Source organism: Pristiophorus japonicus, chromosome 8 (assembly GCF_044704955.1).
Source record: "Pristiophorus japonicus isolate sPriJap1 chromosome 8, sPriJap1.hap1, whole genome shotgun sequence".
NCBI classification, from domain to species: domain Eukaryota; kingdom Metazoa; phylum Chordata; class Chondrichthyes; family Pristiophoridae; genus Pristiophorus; species Pristiophorus japonicus.
Window position 1 is genome coordinate 8,509,415 of NC_091984.1, and position 16,962 is coordinate 8,526,376.

Below are 16,962 nucleotides of genomic sequence, written 5' to 3' on the forward strand. Positions count from 1 at the left end.
TCCTTCGTGTTGAACACCACTTGAAAGAAGCACTGAGGGTAGCAAGGGCACAGAATGTACGCAACATGAGGGAAAAACTGATCTGGCCTCATTCTCACCAATCTACCTGTTGCAGATGCATCTGTCCATGATAGTATTGGTAGCTGTGACCACCGCACAGTCTTTGTAGAGCTGAAGGTCTATCTTCACACTGAGGGCATCCTCCATCGTGTTGTGCAGCACTACCAGTGTGCGAAACGGGAGAGATTCAGAATGGATCGAGCATCTCAAAGCTGGGCATCCGTGAGGAGCTGTGGGCCATCAGCAGCAGGAGAATTTTATTCTACCACAATTTATAACCTCATGGCCCGGCATATCCCTCACTCTACCATTATCATCAAGCCAGGCGTTGATGCCAGTTCATTGGATGTATTCAAGAGGGAGTTAAATGTGGCCCTTACGGCTAAAGGGATCAAGCGGTACGGAGAGAAAGCAGGAAAGGGGTACTGAGAGAATGATCAGCCATGATCTTATTGAATGGCAGTGCAGGCTCAAAGGGCCGAATGGCCTACTCCTGCACCTATTTTCTATGTTTCTATGTTTCTATGTAACCATGATTCAATGAGAAGTTTAAAAGAGCAGACCAGGAGCAGCATCAGGATACTGAAAAATGAGCTGCCAACCAGGGGAAGCTGCAACACAGGACTACATGTATGCTAAACAATGGAAGCAGCATGGGAGTCAGGGGAACGGCTCTCCACTGGCTGGAGCCATACCTAGCACAAAGGAAGATGGATGTGGTTGGCAGAGGCCAATCATCTCAGCCCCAGGACACCACTGCAGGTGTTCCTCAGGGCAGTGTCCGAGGCCCACTCATCTTCAGCTGCTTCATCAATGAACTTCCCTCCATCAAATTCCTGGAATTCCCTCTCGAACAGCACTATGGGACTACCATTACCATGTGGAAAGCAGTGGTTCAGGAAGGTGGCTCACCACCACCTTCTCAAGGGCAATTAGGGATGGGCAATAAATACTGGCCTTGTCAACACGCCCACATCCCAGGAACGAATGAAAAAAAAGACATGGAAATAGTGGGAAGAGAGGTTTGAGGGTGACAGTTGAACAAAACATGAAGGAAGTGTGGTAAAGATTCGAAGACGAATGTTGGTCCCAACAGAGAGGAAGGTGGGGAGTGTAGGGGATGGTGTGGGGCATCAGTTTACCTTCCCTGACCCAGAGCAGTTGTGAGTTACTCCCACTCCCTGGTTTTTGAGCCTGGATTTATTAATCAGGGTGTGATAAAGTACAGCAGACAACTGCTTTGTACAAAGAAATGTATGGTTTTTATTCAAGAAGAATGAATACACCTTTTATTAAAACTGAGAAAACTTATCACTTTAAAGGAGGAAAAACTTATCACTCTAATGGGGAATCCCTTATTCAAACACAAGGGAATACACCGCAGTACAAGACCTCCCACCTCCCAATTCCCCTATCTAACTAGGTTAGGCTCTGGAGCTTCAGGGACTATGCTCACCAATCCTTCCTTGACAGTCGGTAATGGGTCGCGGTTTCGGGGTGCGTTAGATTTTGTTGATTCTGCTAGCCATACCCTGAACGTAGGAGAGGACTTCTTGCTGCGTGTTCCTCAGTTGGGTGGTGTCCGCTGATGCGGTAGGGCACGTATTGGATTTATGGGGTAAGTACCCACTTTCTTCCTTCAGCAGTAGGTTTTAAAGTTCTTTTAGATAATGTTTTACCCGTTGGTAGCTCAGGGATAGCTTGTAGAGTAGCTTGCGAATCTTCAGGTTTTCGTCGAGTTGACTTCGGTTTGGAAATCGTTGGTCGCGGTGGCTCAATATTACCAATTTGGTTGCTGGTAATATCTTGGTGGTTGTTCCGTGAGCCTCTTGCTGCCGCGGCGTGTTTGGTGTCCTGGTCGTTTGCAATGCTGTCTTGGTTGATGTTCTGAAGAACCAGGTTAACAACGCTGGTGTGCTGATCTTGAAGTCAGTCAGGTCTGAAGCATACGAAGTTGGTGTAGAAGCAAAGTGTTCCCCTGGCTGTAAAAACAGGCCTTAATTATACTTTGAGAGACTTCCTTATCTGTGCCCCAAATCAACCTTTGTTCTTTTTTAAGTTTTGCAGCCCAGCTAACTGAAACTTGATTTAGTTTTATTCTGGCATTGATAGACTTTCCTGAGTTGGTGAGATCTTGTCCATTGTGATAGCACCGTTTTTTCTTGCTTCCGGAAGTCTGGCCTGAGCCAGATATTTCGATGCCTGTTGAAAGGTGTTGGAATAAGTATGTGACATTTGGGTCCTCTGGGTGGGGTGGATAATGTTTCTACCGTGGTCGGTTATAAAATGTAAATGTCTTCTCGGGGCAGGTTACTGGGGTAAACAGTTCCCAGACAATTTGATTAGCTCCAATGTCCAAACTGGCCTTTTAAAGATTGACCCCACCCCTTTTCTTGCAGACCCAACATTCACCTTTTAAAAATCCCAAACTTGGTTAAAACTCGTAGATTTTTTCCATAAGCATTTTAGGATCCCAAACTTTCTGATTGATAGTCCCAAATCGAATTTCCTTTTCAATGAGTCCAAACACTGAGGGGTTTCCACGAATTTTGCAATCCTATAGGAGAGAGATTCAGAGATAAATGTTGATAAAGACACACAATAAGTGCAGGATAGGGGTTCAGCGATGAATATTGGTCAAGGCAGGGAGGATGAGGGGATGGGGGATAGAGGTGCAGGGTTGAATAGTGTTAAAGTTAAGGAGGAAAGAGGAGGGAATGGAGAGAGTTTCAGGAATGAATTTTGCCCATATTAGGGAAAAAGTGAGGGACATCGGTTCAGGAATGAAGGTTTCTCAATGTTAAGGAGGAAGTGGGTGGAGACAGGTTCAGGGATTAATGTTGGCCAATGTTAGTTGGAGTACTGCGTACAGTTCTAATCACCGTATTATAGGAAGGACGTGATTGCACTAGAGAGGGTGCAGAGGAGATTTACTAGGATGCTGCCTGAAATGGAGAATCTTAGCTATGAGGACAGAGCGGATAGGCTGGGTTTGTTCTCATTGGAACAGAGGAGGTTGAGAGGAGACCTCATTGAGGTGTACAAAATTTTGAGGGGCCTGGATAGAGTGGATAGCATGGGCCTATTTCCCTTTGTGGAGGGGAAAATTACAAGGGGGCATAGTTTTAAGGTGGTTGGTAGAAGGTTCAGAGGGGATCTGAGGGGAGACTTCTTCAAGCAGAGTGTTGTGGGGATCTGAAACTCACTGTCTGGAAGGGTGATGGATGCAGAAACCTTCACCACATTTAAAAGGTGCTTGGATGGGCACTTAAAGTGCCGTACCGTGCAGGGTTACAGAACTAGAGCAGGTAAATGGGATTAGACTGGAGAAACTCTGTTTGCTGGTGCAGATACGATGGTAAGTACTGCAGAGAATCGAATATGTCCAATGTGATTTCCTGGACTAGTTTTGATTGCCTGGATAGGTCAGAGAGGAATCTTCCCAGATTTTTTTTCCCCAATTGGCCTGGGTTATTATCTGGGTTTTGCCTCTCCCAGGAGATCACATGGCTCCGGTTGGGGTGGTGTACAGAATGTTTCGGTGCAAGGAGTGTCGCAGTTGTGTGGGGCGGACTGTTTGGGCAGTGGTTACCTTTCCACTGTTGTTCATTGTTCATAGGTTTATATGTAACCTTCAGGGCTGCTGACCGAGAGCCATGTGGCTCTTTGTTGGCCGGTGCAGAGACGATGGGCCGAAATGGCCTCCTTCTGCACTGTATATTTCTTTGTTTCTATGTTTCGATGTTAAGGAGGAAGTAGGGGAGACGGGTTCAGGGATGAATCTTGCCCAAGAGAGGTAGGGAGGGAGAGAAGAGAACGTCCCAACAAAGTTGCATTTGACAGTATGAAGCTTGCGTCAACATTTCACGATTACCACACATACCAAGAGATAGAGAGATCCAGGAGGTGTCATCAGTCACATGCCCGTCAGTATAAATACATTGTCGCACAGTGTCTGATAAGTTTTCATCTCTGGCAGAGAGGATGCGATCGAGTTTGGCATTGGCGCAGGTTCTGGCCCTGGCCGCGCTGTGGGTCGCCGGTGAATCCGACACCAATATCGAGTGTCAATGCTCGAATCCGTCTCTGTGCCAACCCGTGGCCGCACACATTCAGCACCAAGTCGAGGTGGGTGTCGAGGGCCATTAAATTCCCTCGTGTATAAGTTATTTTACTTTAAGTTGTCTGTTGAAGTGTATTGAGCAGCAGCCCTTGGAATGGACATTGGGATGTGAGCTCCTTCCTTTCTTCATTTTGTTCCTCTCACCCGCACTGTTGTGGAAGATCTGAGAGATCCTCCTCTTTAGGTTGTTCTTTCCGGGGTCGGGGATCGTTCTTCACCCCCTGGCACTTTCCCCCTAGGGAACCGAGATGGGGGGCTCGGGCTGGGTTGTACTGGGGACTCAGGCTCTGCTGGGTTATGACAGGAGGCTCGGGCTGGGTTGAATTGGGTTGGGGGCACAGGCTGCATTAGGTTGAGTTGGGTGGGTCGGGCTGGGAGGGCTTAGGTTGGGGGGCATTGGGTTAGTTTGTTTCGAGGGGCTTGGGATGAGTTGTGTTGGGGGACACAGGCTGCACCGGGTTGAGTTGGGGGCATTAGCTGGGTTAGTTTTGTTTGGGGGACTCGGGCAGGGTGTGGCTGGGTGGAGACACTCGGACTTGGCTGGGTTAGGTTGGGGGTATGGCTGGTTTGGGCTGAAGCTGACAGGTTCGGGCTGGGTTGGGTTGGGTGAGCTCGGGCTGGGCTGGGTTGGGGGGGCTCGGGCTGGGCTGGGTTGCTGGGCTGGGTTGGGGGGGCTCGGGCTGGGCTGGGTTGGTGGGCTCGGGCTGGGCTGGGTTGGGGATCTCAGGCTGAACTGTGCTGAGCTGGATGGCAGTCACGGGCTGGGTACAACATACACGTGCTGGGATTGGGTGCACGGGCTGGAATGGGGCAGAGAAAGAGATGGCACCGGTCAAGCTCCAGCCTATGTCACGGGGGAGAGGGATCGCTGGCCAAGTATCCGGAAAAGGCTGAGGGGTGTGGGTTGGGATCGGGAACTGGTGAAGCTCGTGGAATAGTGCAAGGGTCAAGCTAGAATATGATAGAAATGCAGAGTATCATATTATAATTCGTCTGTTAAAATGTTAATGTTGGTATAGTTGCAGCCTGTATAAAATAGAACAATCGATTGAACTGTACAAAGATATTTTCGCATGTGCAACATCAATAAAATGTGTTTTTTTTTAACGTGAAATGTCTTAAATGACGTGATCTCCCTCTTACTGCCTAATGCCATGGTTAAGGTTTGCGGTTTGCACAGAATCTTGACCCCAAAACACCTGTTTAAAAATTCTGGAATCCCATGTAATAAAAATGTGATTTGACTTAATCAGTCAATGTAAAGTGTGACCCTGGCAATGATTAAACTGCATATAACTTATCATATCTTTGAAAACAAAACATTGGTGGCAAATGACTATGTAACTTATGTAGCTGATGAGGTTAGCATTTACTCCAGAGTAATGTTACTAAGTGGGCAGTGTGACAGCAACAAGAGCACCACCAATATAACCTGCAGGATAGATGTGTTCACCAGCCCTCCCTGATCACACAGCCTGGGGACAGTTATATTGATTGGGAAAATCTATATTTTTAAACAGCGGTTGACAGCTTTATTTTTGTACTAGGTTGTTGTCTTTGATATTGGTGGAAAGGATTGGAAGCATTATGACTGGTCTAAGGTCACGACTATTATACCCGTGAGAGCGTATGACCCTGAGATTTTGTGTCGCGCTCATGCAAATGACGTTCGAGTTCTCCTGATAGGTAACTAATTTTATCACCGACAAAACCACAACGATATATTGGTAGATCAAGGGCTAAAAATTGATTACCGCCCCGTTTGGCGGGGCTAAAAATTGATTACCGCCCCGTTTGGCGGCGGAACACTCACTCGGCAGGATATTTTGCAGCGAGCACAGAAGTCCCGACCCGCTCTCTAAATTGGGGTTACCGCCCCCGAAAGGAAGTGGAGCATTAAATCCAGCACTCCACTTGCTTTTTGGGGCAGTATTGGGGCACATGCACTGGGCCGCATAGCTCTGCCGTGTAGGTGGGGCTCATCTCTAAAGTAAAGAGAAGGGCCAAAGCTGCAAAGTCTGCAGTAAAAAAATAGTCCTACCTTGAACACCGGGTTGCAGGAGCCCCACGCTAATAGCCCGGCACTCAAACAGAGTGCCTGAATGACCAATCACGGTGTGGACCCACGTCCAAAGTGGCAAAGGGCTGCACAAGACAATTGGATAATTTTAATTGACCCACCCACCACCTCCCTTTTAACTAGTGCCCCGCTAGCGGCAGGCCGCCCGGTATGTATCCTCTGAAGCTGACGCTGTCATCGCTTGAGGGCTCGAGATAGAGTGCGTGGGAAGGGCCTATTTCCCTTAGCAGAGAGATCAATAACCAGGGAGCATCGATTTAAATTAATTGGTAGAACAATTAGAGGGGAATTGAAGAGAAACGTCTTCAGCCAGAGAGTGGTGGGGGTCTGGAACACACTGCCTGAAAGGATGGTAGAGGCAGAAATCTTCATCACATTTACAAAGTACTTAGATATTCGCTTGAAGTGCCAAAACCTACAAGGCTATGGGCCAAGAGCTGGTCTTTTTCGGCAGGCACAGACATGATGGGCCAAATGGCCTCCTTCTCTGGCATGAACTTCTCTAATTCTAGGATTATGTGCAAAGTCCTGTTAATAAGATGACAGGACAGGCATTACTAGATTTGAACACATTAGAATTGGTAAATTGGTAAATCGTTGACACAGAACTTTGAATAGAAAGCTGAAAGGACATACGTGGATGTTAAAGTCTTATAAATAGATAGTTGGTACATTTATTCCCTGGCACTGCAGCAGTATGCCACGTATTCTGAAATTAGGATGCAGTTAAATGAAAGCCCTCCCCAATTGTGTCCCGAGCCTTGGCCCAGCACACACGTTACACTCTACTGTCTCTGGCCGACTGAGCTTTCTCCTCGTGCACCATCAATGGCAGAGACTTCAGCTGTTATTGACTTCAACGCTATCTGAAACTCTGTGCCTTGGTATTTCTCTATCTTCGCAAGCCCCCTTAAAACCTAGCTCATTGACTGTGCTTTTGGTTACTTCCCTCAAGTGTCTGCCTGGCTCCGTGGCAGAACTCTCTCTCTCTCCTTTGGCTCAGAAGGTTTTGGTGTTCTTCAGGACTTGACACATTTGGGCAGTACTGAGAGAGGGCTGCATTTCCAGAGCTGCTGTGTTTCAGATGATACATTAAACAAAGGCTCCACTTGCCTATTCAGGTGAATGTAAAATACCCCATTGTCACAATTCGAAGGATAATGGTCAGTTCTCGTGGTGTCCTTGGCAACATTTATTCCTCAATCAACATTATCTGGCCATTTGATAGTATCATAGAATGATAGAATGATTACAACATGAAAGGCCATTCAGCCCGTCGACCCCATGCCGGCTCTCTCTGCAAGACCACCTCAGCTATGTCACTTTTGATTATTTTGCCAATCACCTAAAATCTGTGTTCTCTGTTTCTCGACCCTTCTGCCAGTGGGAACAGTTTCTCTGTATCTACTCAGTCTAGACCTCTCATGATTTTGAACATCTTTAATAAATCTCCTCTCAATCTTCTCTGCTCAAAGGAGAACAGCTCCAGTTTCTCCAGTCTATCCACGTAACTGGAGTCCCTCATTCCTGGAATTATTCTCATAAATCTTTTCTGCACCCTCTCTAAGGCCTTCACATCCTTCCTAAAGTATGTTACCCAGAATTGGACACAATACTTAAGTTGGGGCCGAACTAGTGATTTAGTGAACTAGTGATCCTTACTACTCGGGGGATCAAGGGTTATGGCGAGAAAGCAGGAAGGGGGTACTGAAGTTTCATGTTCAGCCATGAACTCATTGAATGGCGGTGCAGGCTAGAAGGGCTGAATGGCCTGCTCCTGCACCTATTTTCTATGTTTCTATCTATGTTTTATACAGGTAGATCATAATCTCCACGCTTTTGTACTCTATGCCTCTATTCAGGAAGCTCAGTATCCTGTAAGCTTTTCTAACTGCCTTTTCAACCGTCAACAAATTATGCACATATACCCCTAGATCTCTCTGTTCATGCACCCCCTTTAGGATTGTACCATTTAGTTTATATTTCCTCTCCTCATTCTTTTGACAAAAATGAATCACTTCACACTTTTCTGCTTTAAATTTCATCTGACACGTGTCCGTCCATTCCACCAGCCTGCCTATGTCATCTTGAAGTCTATCTTTAGTCTCCACACTGTTCACTATACTTCCAAGTTTTGTATCATCTTCAAATTTTGGAATTGTGCCCCGCACACCCACATCCAAGTCATTAATATATATATAAAAAAAGCAGTGGTCCTAGAACCGACGCCAAGGGAACACCACTGTATACCTTAACGTCCAGTTCGCTAAACAAATGTTGACAACTATTCTCTGTTTCCTGACTCTTAGCCAATTTCATATCCATACTGCCACTTCCCTTTTATTCCATGGGCTTCAACTTTGCTCACAAGCCTATTATGTGGCACTTTGTCACACGCTTTTTAGACATCTGTGTACACCACATCAACAGCATCATCATAGGCAGTCCCTTGAAAGCAAGGAAGACTTGCTTCCACTCTAAATGTGAGTTCTTAGGTGACTGAACAGTCCAATATGGGAACCACAGTTTCTGTCACAGGTTGAAGGAAAGGGTGGGTGGGGAGGCTGGTTTGTCGCACGCTCCTTCCACTGTCTGTGCCTGTTTTCTGCATGCTCTCGGTGATGAGACTCGAGACGCTTAGCGCCCTCCCGGATACACCTCCTCCACCAAGGGTGGCCTTTGGCCAGGGACTCCCAAATGTCATTGGGGATGTTGCATTTTCTCAAGGTGGCTTTGAATATGTCCTTGAAATGTTTCCTCTGCCCATCTTGGGCTCACTTGCCGTGTCGGAGTTCGGGGTAAAGTGCTTGCTTTGGGAATCTTGTGTCAGGCATGCGAACAATGTGGCCCGCCCATTGGAGCTGGTCGAGTGTGGTCAGTGCTTCGATGCTGGGGATGTTGGCCTGATCAGCATTGCCCTCATCAAAAAAACTCAATCAAGTTGGTTAAACATAATTTGTTTTCAACAAATCCACGCAGGCTTTACTTAATTAATCCACACTTGTCCAAGTGACTGTTAATTTTGTCCCTCAAATCTTCCCCAGTACCAAGGTTAAACTGACTGCCCTATAGTTGCTGGCTTTATCTTTACACCCTTTTTTGAACAAGGGTGTATCATTTGCAATTCTCCAGTCCTGGAGCACCAACCCAATTTCTAAGGAGGGTTGGAAGATTATGACTAATACCTCTGCGATTTCTTCCTTCACTTCCCTCAGTGTTCTAGCATCCATCCCATCCCATCCTGGTGACTTATTTACTTTAAGTACAGCTAGCCTTTCTAGTACCTCATCTTAATCAATTTATATCCCATTCATTATCTCTTTTACCCCCTCTTTCATTATGTCTATGGCAGCATCTTGTTCCTTGGACAGATGCACTGTATTCATTTAGTAACTCAGCCATACCTTCTGCCTCCATGTGTAGGTCTCCTTTTGGATCCCTAAATGCCCCACCCCTCCTCTTACTATCAGTTTACTATTTATATGCCTATAGAAGACTTTAGAGTTACCTTTTGTGTTCATTTCCTATTTATGGGTCATTAATTGGGTACAAATTAGCGACCACCTCTGCTTATACAACAGTGATTTCACTTCAAACATAATTATTTGGCTCTGAGTCACTTAAGGACATCCTGAGGATGTGAAAGGCACTATGTAAATGCAAGTTCCAGCTAAATCTTCCTCTCCTACTTACTACTTGTTGCACTTCTGTCCTGTAAAATGCCTTGGCCTCTATGTTCTACAAATGATGCTGTAAAGATGTCAGTTGTTTCTTCTTTCTTCATTAGGACGTATAACACAACCGCTTTTACGCAGCCCTGCAAAGCGAGCAGCTTGGATGAATGAACAAATACAGGTGGCAAAAAGGCAATTTATGGATGGAATCACTTTGAATTACCAGCAAAGTTTATCAGATCAATCAATGTATCATACCGGACTAATTGAGCTGATTCGCGATACCGCACAAATCTTCCACCGTGAAATACCTGGATCTCAGGTAAACAACAACAACTTGTATTTATATAGCGTCTTTAACGTAGTAAAATATCCCAAGGTACTTCACAGCAGTGTTATAAGAAAAAACAAATAACTTTGACACCAAGCCACGTAAGAAGAAATTACAGCAGATGACCAAAAGCTTGGTCAAAGAGTTAGATTTTAAGAAGCGTTCTGAAGGAGGAAAGAGGGGAGAGAGGGGGAGAGGTTAGCTTGGATTATAATCAGGGTTGCTCAAGAGGGCTGAATTTGAGGAGCACAGACATCTCGGGGGGGTGTGCCTGAAGAAGATTGCAGAGATAGGGAGGGGTGAGGACATGAAGGGAATAGTAAACAAGGATGAGAATTTTGAAATCAAGGCATTGCTTAACCGGGGGACAATTTAGGTCAGCGAGCACAGGGGTGATGGGTGAGTGGGACTTGGTGCGACTTAGGATACGGGCTGCCGCGTTTTTGATGACCTCTAGTTTACGTAGGGTAGAATGTGGGAGGCCATCCAGGAGTGCCTTGGAGTAGTCAAGTCTAGAGGTAACAAAGGCATGGATGAGGGTTTCAGCAGCAGATGAGCTGAGGCAGGGGTGGAGATAGGCGATGTTACGGAGGTGGAAATAGGCGATTTAAGTTATGCTGTGGATATGTGGCCGGAAGCTCAGTTCAGGATCAAATATGACACCTAGGTTGTGAACATTCTGGTTCAGCCTCGGACACATGCTAGGAAGAGGGATGGAGTCGGTGGCTAGGGAGCGTAGTTTGCAGCAGGGGCCAAAGACAATGGCTTAGTTCTTACCAATATTTAACTGCAGAACATTTCTTCTCATCCAGTACTGGATGTCGCACAAGCAGTCTGACAATTTACAGACCATGGAAGGGTCGAGAGAGGTGGTGGTCAGGTAGAGCTGGGTGTAATCAGCGTACATGTGGAAACTGACGGCGTGTTTTCGGAAGATGTCGCCGAGGGGCAGCTTATAAATGAGAAATAGGAAGGTCAAGGATAGATCCTTGGGGGACACCAGAGGAAACGATGTGGGAGTGGGAAGAGAAACCATTGCAGGTGATTTTCTGACTATGATTAGATAGATAAAATGGAACCAGGCGAATGTCCCACCCAGCTGGACGGTGACAGAGAGGCATTGGAGGAGGATGGAATGGTCAACCGTGTCACAGGCTGCAGACAGGTCGAGAAGGATGAGGAGGGATAGTTTACCTTTGTCACAGTCACAAAGGATGTCATTTATGACTTTGATGTGAGCCATTTCGGTCCTGTGGCGGGGGAGCAACCAGATTGAAGGGATTCAAACAAGGTTTTGGAGGCGACAACACGCTTAAGGAATTTGGAGAGGAAAGGGAAGTTGGGTGATCAGCAGTTTAGTGGGAATAGGGTCAAAGGAGCAGGAAGTGGGGCTCATGTACAATATGAGCATGGAGGGGTCAAGAGGGGCTATCAGAGAGAAACTGGGGAGAGATGTGAATTCAGGGCTAGGGCAGGAGGGAACCTCAGAGGAAATTTGGCCCGGTGGGTCAGGGGAAGGAAGGGAAGTGGCAGAGGCAGCTGATCGGATGGTCTCCAAAGAACAAATTGCAGAGGCTTTGACAATCGTTTTCCAATCCTTCCCCCGGCTTCAGGTGTGGTGACAGAGGACGGGAGGACTGCTAATGTGGTACCTATGTTTAAGAAGGGAGAAAGGGACAGTCCGAGCAATTACAGGCCAGTCAGCCTAACCTCGGTGGTGGGAAAATTATTGGAACAATACTGAAGGACAGGATAAATCTTCATAGGCCGTCCCTCGAAGCGAGGATGACTTGCTTCCACGCCAAAAATGGATGAGTTCACAGGTGTTTCAATGAAGGACCTAATATTCCAGGTCCCGAACTACATGTTGAAGGGTGGAAGATGCCTGTGCGTGGATTTTTTTAATGTGTGGTGGTCATTGCACCCCAGCCACCACACGGGCTTGACAGAGGTCTTGGTCCAGTGGCAAGGATTACCCAAGATGACTGGAGACCAGCTCTGCTACACGGACCTAGTGCGCACACATATCGCAGTGTGGGCTGGCCCGTGCTGCCCCTGGGCACCTTGTCTCTCCTGGGCCCCGAACTCACGCCTCTCCTACACTACACTGGGTCTTTCTTTAATATTCTTTTTAGGGATGGACCTGGTGTAGGATACGGACAGGACCATTTAACCTATGATATGTCGGGTTCTTTGTCTCAACTCTTGGGTGTAACCCTCCTCTTCACATCCTCCCAAGGTTGGAGTCAGACATGCCATTCTTGGCCTTCAGATGTTTGGAGCTGCCTGTTATCAGTTATTGATGTTCACGCTGTTCAAGTCGCTTGGCTATTGTAGCAGGGATTGAATCCTTCATTCTAAGACCAGTCTGAAGGGACATCTTAGCCTCAAGTTATTTCTTCCAATTCACAATTTCTTACATCACTTTGATCAGGTATTGGAGCGTGGCCGGTAGTTTTGCAATTGTAATTTGCTCACAACTTGCCGCATTTAGGAGAGGAGGAGAGAAAATTGACAGAAAAATTGGAGGAAGGAGTTGGGGGAACGATGAGGTATTCAACATGATTAATATTTTGTTAATCGAAAGTGCAACTAATTAACTTCTTTGTGTTATTCTTTGGCCCTTAGATCATATTTACTGTGCCTTGGGCTCCAAACTGCATAGAGGGCCAATGCTATGACTTTGCTACAATTGGAAAACATTGTGACTTTTTGTTTGTGAGATCCTATAATATGCATGATCAAACGATGAATGAGTGTTTTGCAATGTCAAATGCTCCTTATCACCAGGTTGTATCAGGTATGTACAATAGAAACATAGAAACAGAGAAAATAGGTGCAGGAGTAGGCCATTCGGCCCTTCTAGCCTGCACCGCCATTCAATGAGTTCATGGCTGAACATGCAACTTCAGAATCCCCTTCCTGCTTTCTCGCCATACCCCTTGATCCCCCTAGTAGTAAGGACTTCATCTAACTCCCTTTTGAATATATTTAGTGAATTGGCCTCAACAACTTTCTGTGGTAGAGAATTCCACAGGTTCACCACTCTCTGGGTGAAGACGTTTCTCCTCATCTCGGTCCTAAATGGCTTACCCGTTATCCTTAGACTGTGACCCTTGGTTCTGGACTTCCCCAACATTGGGAACATTCTTCCTGCATCTAACCTGTCTCAACCCATCAGAATTTTAAACGTTTCTATGAGTTCCCCTCTCATTCTTCTGAACTCCAATGAATACAAGCCCAGTTGACCCAGTCTTTCTTGATAGGTCAGTCCCACCATCCCGGGAATCAGTCTGGTGAACTTTCGCTGCACTCCCTCAATAGCAAGAATGTTCTTCCTCTGAACATAACAGCCCCCAACAGATCCAATAAGATGTCCAGGTTCAGGGTCTACCTGCCCTATATCAATGTTAATCTCAAGAACCTCATTGTTATTTTTTGCCCATTTAGGTCTGTCCGCTTATATCAATCTGGGTATTGAATCCAGAAAGCTCGTGTTGGGACTTGCATTGTTTGGTTATGACTATACTTGCAAGCAGTTGTTTGAGGTAAGGCAAAATGGCCAGTTTGCATTGCACAAGAAATGGGAATAGAATCAATTCACCTGGAACTCATCCATCTGGTACATTAATAGTCTGATCAGGACATCTAATTGTGTTTTTGTCTCTGTTAGTTTACTTTGTAGACTATTTCAAAAACTCTTTTTTAACAAAAGGTTTTTAATTTCAGTTCCATGTTTACTTTTCACCAATTTCCATTTACATTCATTGGCTTAGTCTCTGGGCTTACCTTATCCATGTTATTTAATATTGTATTCCATTGAAGCCGCCCTAAGTGCATTGTTCACGACTTCACCCTCCAGTGCAATTACTTTCTCTCTATCTAACCAATTAACTCCTTTGATCATGTTAAACTCATCAATTAAATCAGCCCTTAATCTGCTATATTCAGTCACCAGGAGTATCTGACGAACATCTTTGTGGCCTTCTGTGCATGCTCGCGGTATCCCAATGTTCACTCGATCCCCTTCTGTACATGCACGCTGTTAACCGAAACCGCGAAGGCACAGTACCCAATAGTTGCGGCCTGCACTGTGGGCCGTTTTTTACTTCATTCCTCAAGGAGAAGGTTGCTGTATCCGTTGGTGGCCAGGGGCAAGGTGGGGGCAGCGGCTGAAAGACAGAGAGAGAGAGAGAGAGAGGGGAAGTGAGAGAGAAGGAGAAGGTCATTGGATCTGTTGGGGGCTGTTATGTTCAGAATAACTCCACAAGACTGCATATTGTATGCTTAAACTGTTGTGACCTTGGTCTCTTTAATGTAACTCCAGAATGAGAAAGCAGTATGGTAGACTGCCTTTTATACCTACTTTTCCCGAGTGTGCAGATGGCCATTGGGTCTCCCACAGGTGCGCCCCCTGGTGGCAAGTCTTACACATTGGTAATGTTTACATATATAACATCATTACCCCCCCTAAGTCTAAGATACAAGTTATTTACAAGCTGAGGCGATCCGGGGCTCTGCACTCCTGGGTTGATCACCTGAGTTGAAGTCCTGGCTTGGGTGAGTCGGTCAGATCATTGCTGCACTGCGGTGTGGCTGGTCTGATCGGACTGTTGGGCATGGTGGGTTCATCCTCGTGGTTGACCACAAGGTCGATTGCTGGTTGGGTGTGTGTGTTTGGATCATTGCTGGTAATGTCCTCTTTAAACTGTTCTTGGTTGTCAGTGAACTGCAATTTTGTCCATTCAAAAGTTTGACAACAAACACTCTATTCCCCTCCTTGGCTAACACAGTGCCAGCAACTTGGGTCTCCTAGAGGTGCGCCCCCTGGTGGCAAGTCTTACACATTGGTAATGTTTACATATATAACAGGGGCAGGATGGGGGGATGTCGGTGGAAGAGAGAGAGAGGGAGAGGGGGAGAGGGAGAAAGAGAGAGCGAGAGGGGGGAGCGAAGAGTGATAGGGCAAAAGGGAGTGAGAGAGGGGAAAGATAGGGAGAGGGAGATGGGGAGAGAGAGAGGGGGAGAGAGAGAGAGGGACAGATGGAGAGAGTGGGGAAGGGTAGAGAGAGGAAGAGAGAGAGGGGAGAGAGGGAGGGAGAGTGAGGGGAAGAGAGAAGGGGAGTCAGGGAGAGGGGAGTGAAGAGAGAGAGGGATGTAGAGAGAGAGGGAAGAGAGACGGGTGTAGAGAGAGAGAGGGGAGGAGAGAGAGAGGGGAGAGAGAATGGTAGAGTGGGAGAGAGAGAGGGTAGAGGATTTAAGGGGAGGAGAGAGGATTGGAGCGAAGGAAGTGGGTTCTGAAATTTGGCGGGGAGATGAGATCAGGACCTCAATGATGAGAGGAGTTCAGGAATTCGGGGACGGGGAGGTTAAATAGCACGGAGAGCACAGTGGGGATGTGGGAAGAATGTGATTCAGGTCGAAAGCTGGGGGGGACTTACTTTCTGTTTTTTTATTTCTTGCTATTTACTCTCATAATCTATCTTCCCTCTCTTTATTACTTTTTAAGTCGTCCTTTGCTGTTTTTTTCAAAATTCCCAATCCTCTGGCCTCCCACTAATCTTGACAACTTTGTATGCCATTGTTTTCAATTTGATACCATCCTTTACTTCCTTAATAAGCCATGGATGGTTCTCCCTTCTGGTAAAGTCTTTCCTTCTCACTGGAATATATTTTTGTTGAGAGTTATGAAATATCTCCTAAATTATTTGCCACTACTTATAAATGTCTTACATTTTAATCTATTTTCCCAGTCCACGTTAGCCAACTCTGCTTTCATACCTTTCTAATCACCTTTATTTACGACACTGGTTTGAGATCTGACTTTCTCATCCTCCAACTGAATTTGAAATTCAACCATGATATGATTACTCTTTCCGAGAGGATCCTTTGCTAGGAGACCATTTATTAATCCTGCCTCATTACACAGTACCAGATCTAAGATAGCCTGCTCCCTGGTTGGTTCCGCAAGGTATTGTTCAAGGAAACCATCCCGGGTAAACTCTGTGAACTCTTCCTCAATTTGATTTGTCCAATCAATGTGAAGATTAAAATTATCCATGATTATTGCCATACCTTTCTTACAAGCCTCCATTATTTCTTGAATTATACTCCATCCAACAATGTAGCTACTGTTAGGGTGTCTATAGACTACCCCCACCAGTGACTTCTTCCCCTTATTATTTCTTATCTCCACCCAAACTGATTCTATATCTTGATCTTCTGAGCCAATATAATTTATCTCTACTGCACTGAACTAATCCTTTATTAATGGAGCTACCCCATCTCCTTTTCCTTTCAGTCTATCCTTCTCAATTGTCAAATACACCTGAATATTCAGTTCCCAGCCTTGGTCACCTTGCAACCTTGTCTCTGTAATGGCTATCAAATCATACCCATTTACATTTATTTGCGCCATTAACTCATCTATCTTCTTACGAATGCTGCGTGCATTCAGATAAAAAGCTTTTCATTTTGTCTTTTTGGCCAAGAGGAAAGATTGGAGATGCAGGGTCTGTTTTCTTTGGAAAGGGTGTTAAGGGGAGGCCTGATTGAGGTGTATAAAATTATGAGAGGCCTGGACAGAGTGGATAGGAAGGACCTGTTTCCCTTGGCAGAGGGTCAACAGCCAAGTGGTATTGGTTTAAATTACAGGCAACTCTCGATTATCCGGGGCCCTCGGGGATCGGGCTAT

The 16,962-nt window shown here is 46.0% G+C and overlaps 1 protein-coding gene across 1 annotated transcript in view; it reads left to right on the plus strand.

Annotated features, from left to right (window-relative positions):
* Window positions 1-649: 649 nt before the first annotated feature.
* LOC139268374 (di-N-acetylchitobiase-like) overlaps window positions 650-16,962 on the plus strand; it is a 44,331-nt gene continuing 28,018 nt past the window's right edge. The window contains exons 1-6 of the mRNA XM_070886444.1: window positions 650-779; window positions 4,040-4,188; window positions 5,731-5,869; window positions 10,051-10,259; window positions 12,897-13,068; window positions 13,719-13,816. Of these exons, the coding sequence (XP_070742545.1) occupies window positions 650-779; window positions 4,040-4,188; window positions 5,731-5,869; window positions 10,051-10,259; window positions 12,897-13,068; window positions 13,719-13,816 (897 nt within the window). The remainder of the gene's footprint in view (window positions 780-4,039; window positions 4,189-5,730; window positions 5,870-10,050; window positions 10,260-12,896; window positions 13,069-13,718; window positions 13,817-16,962) is intronic.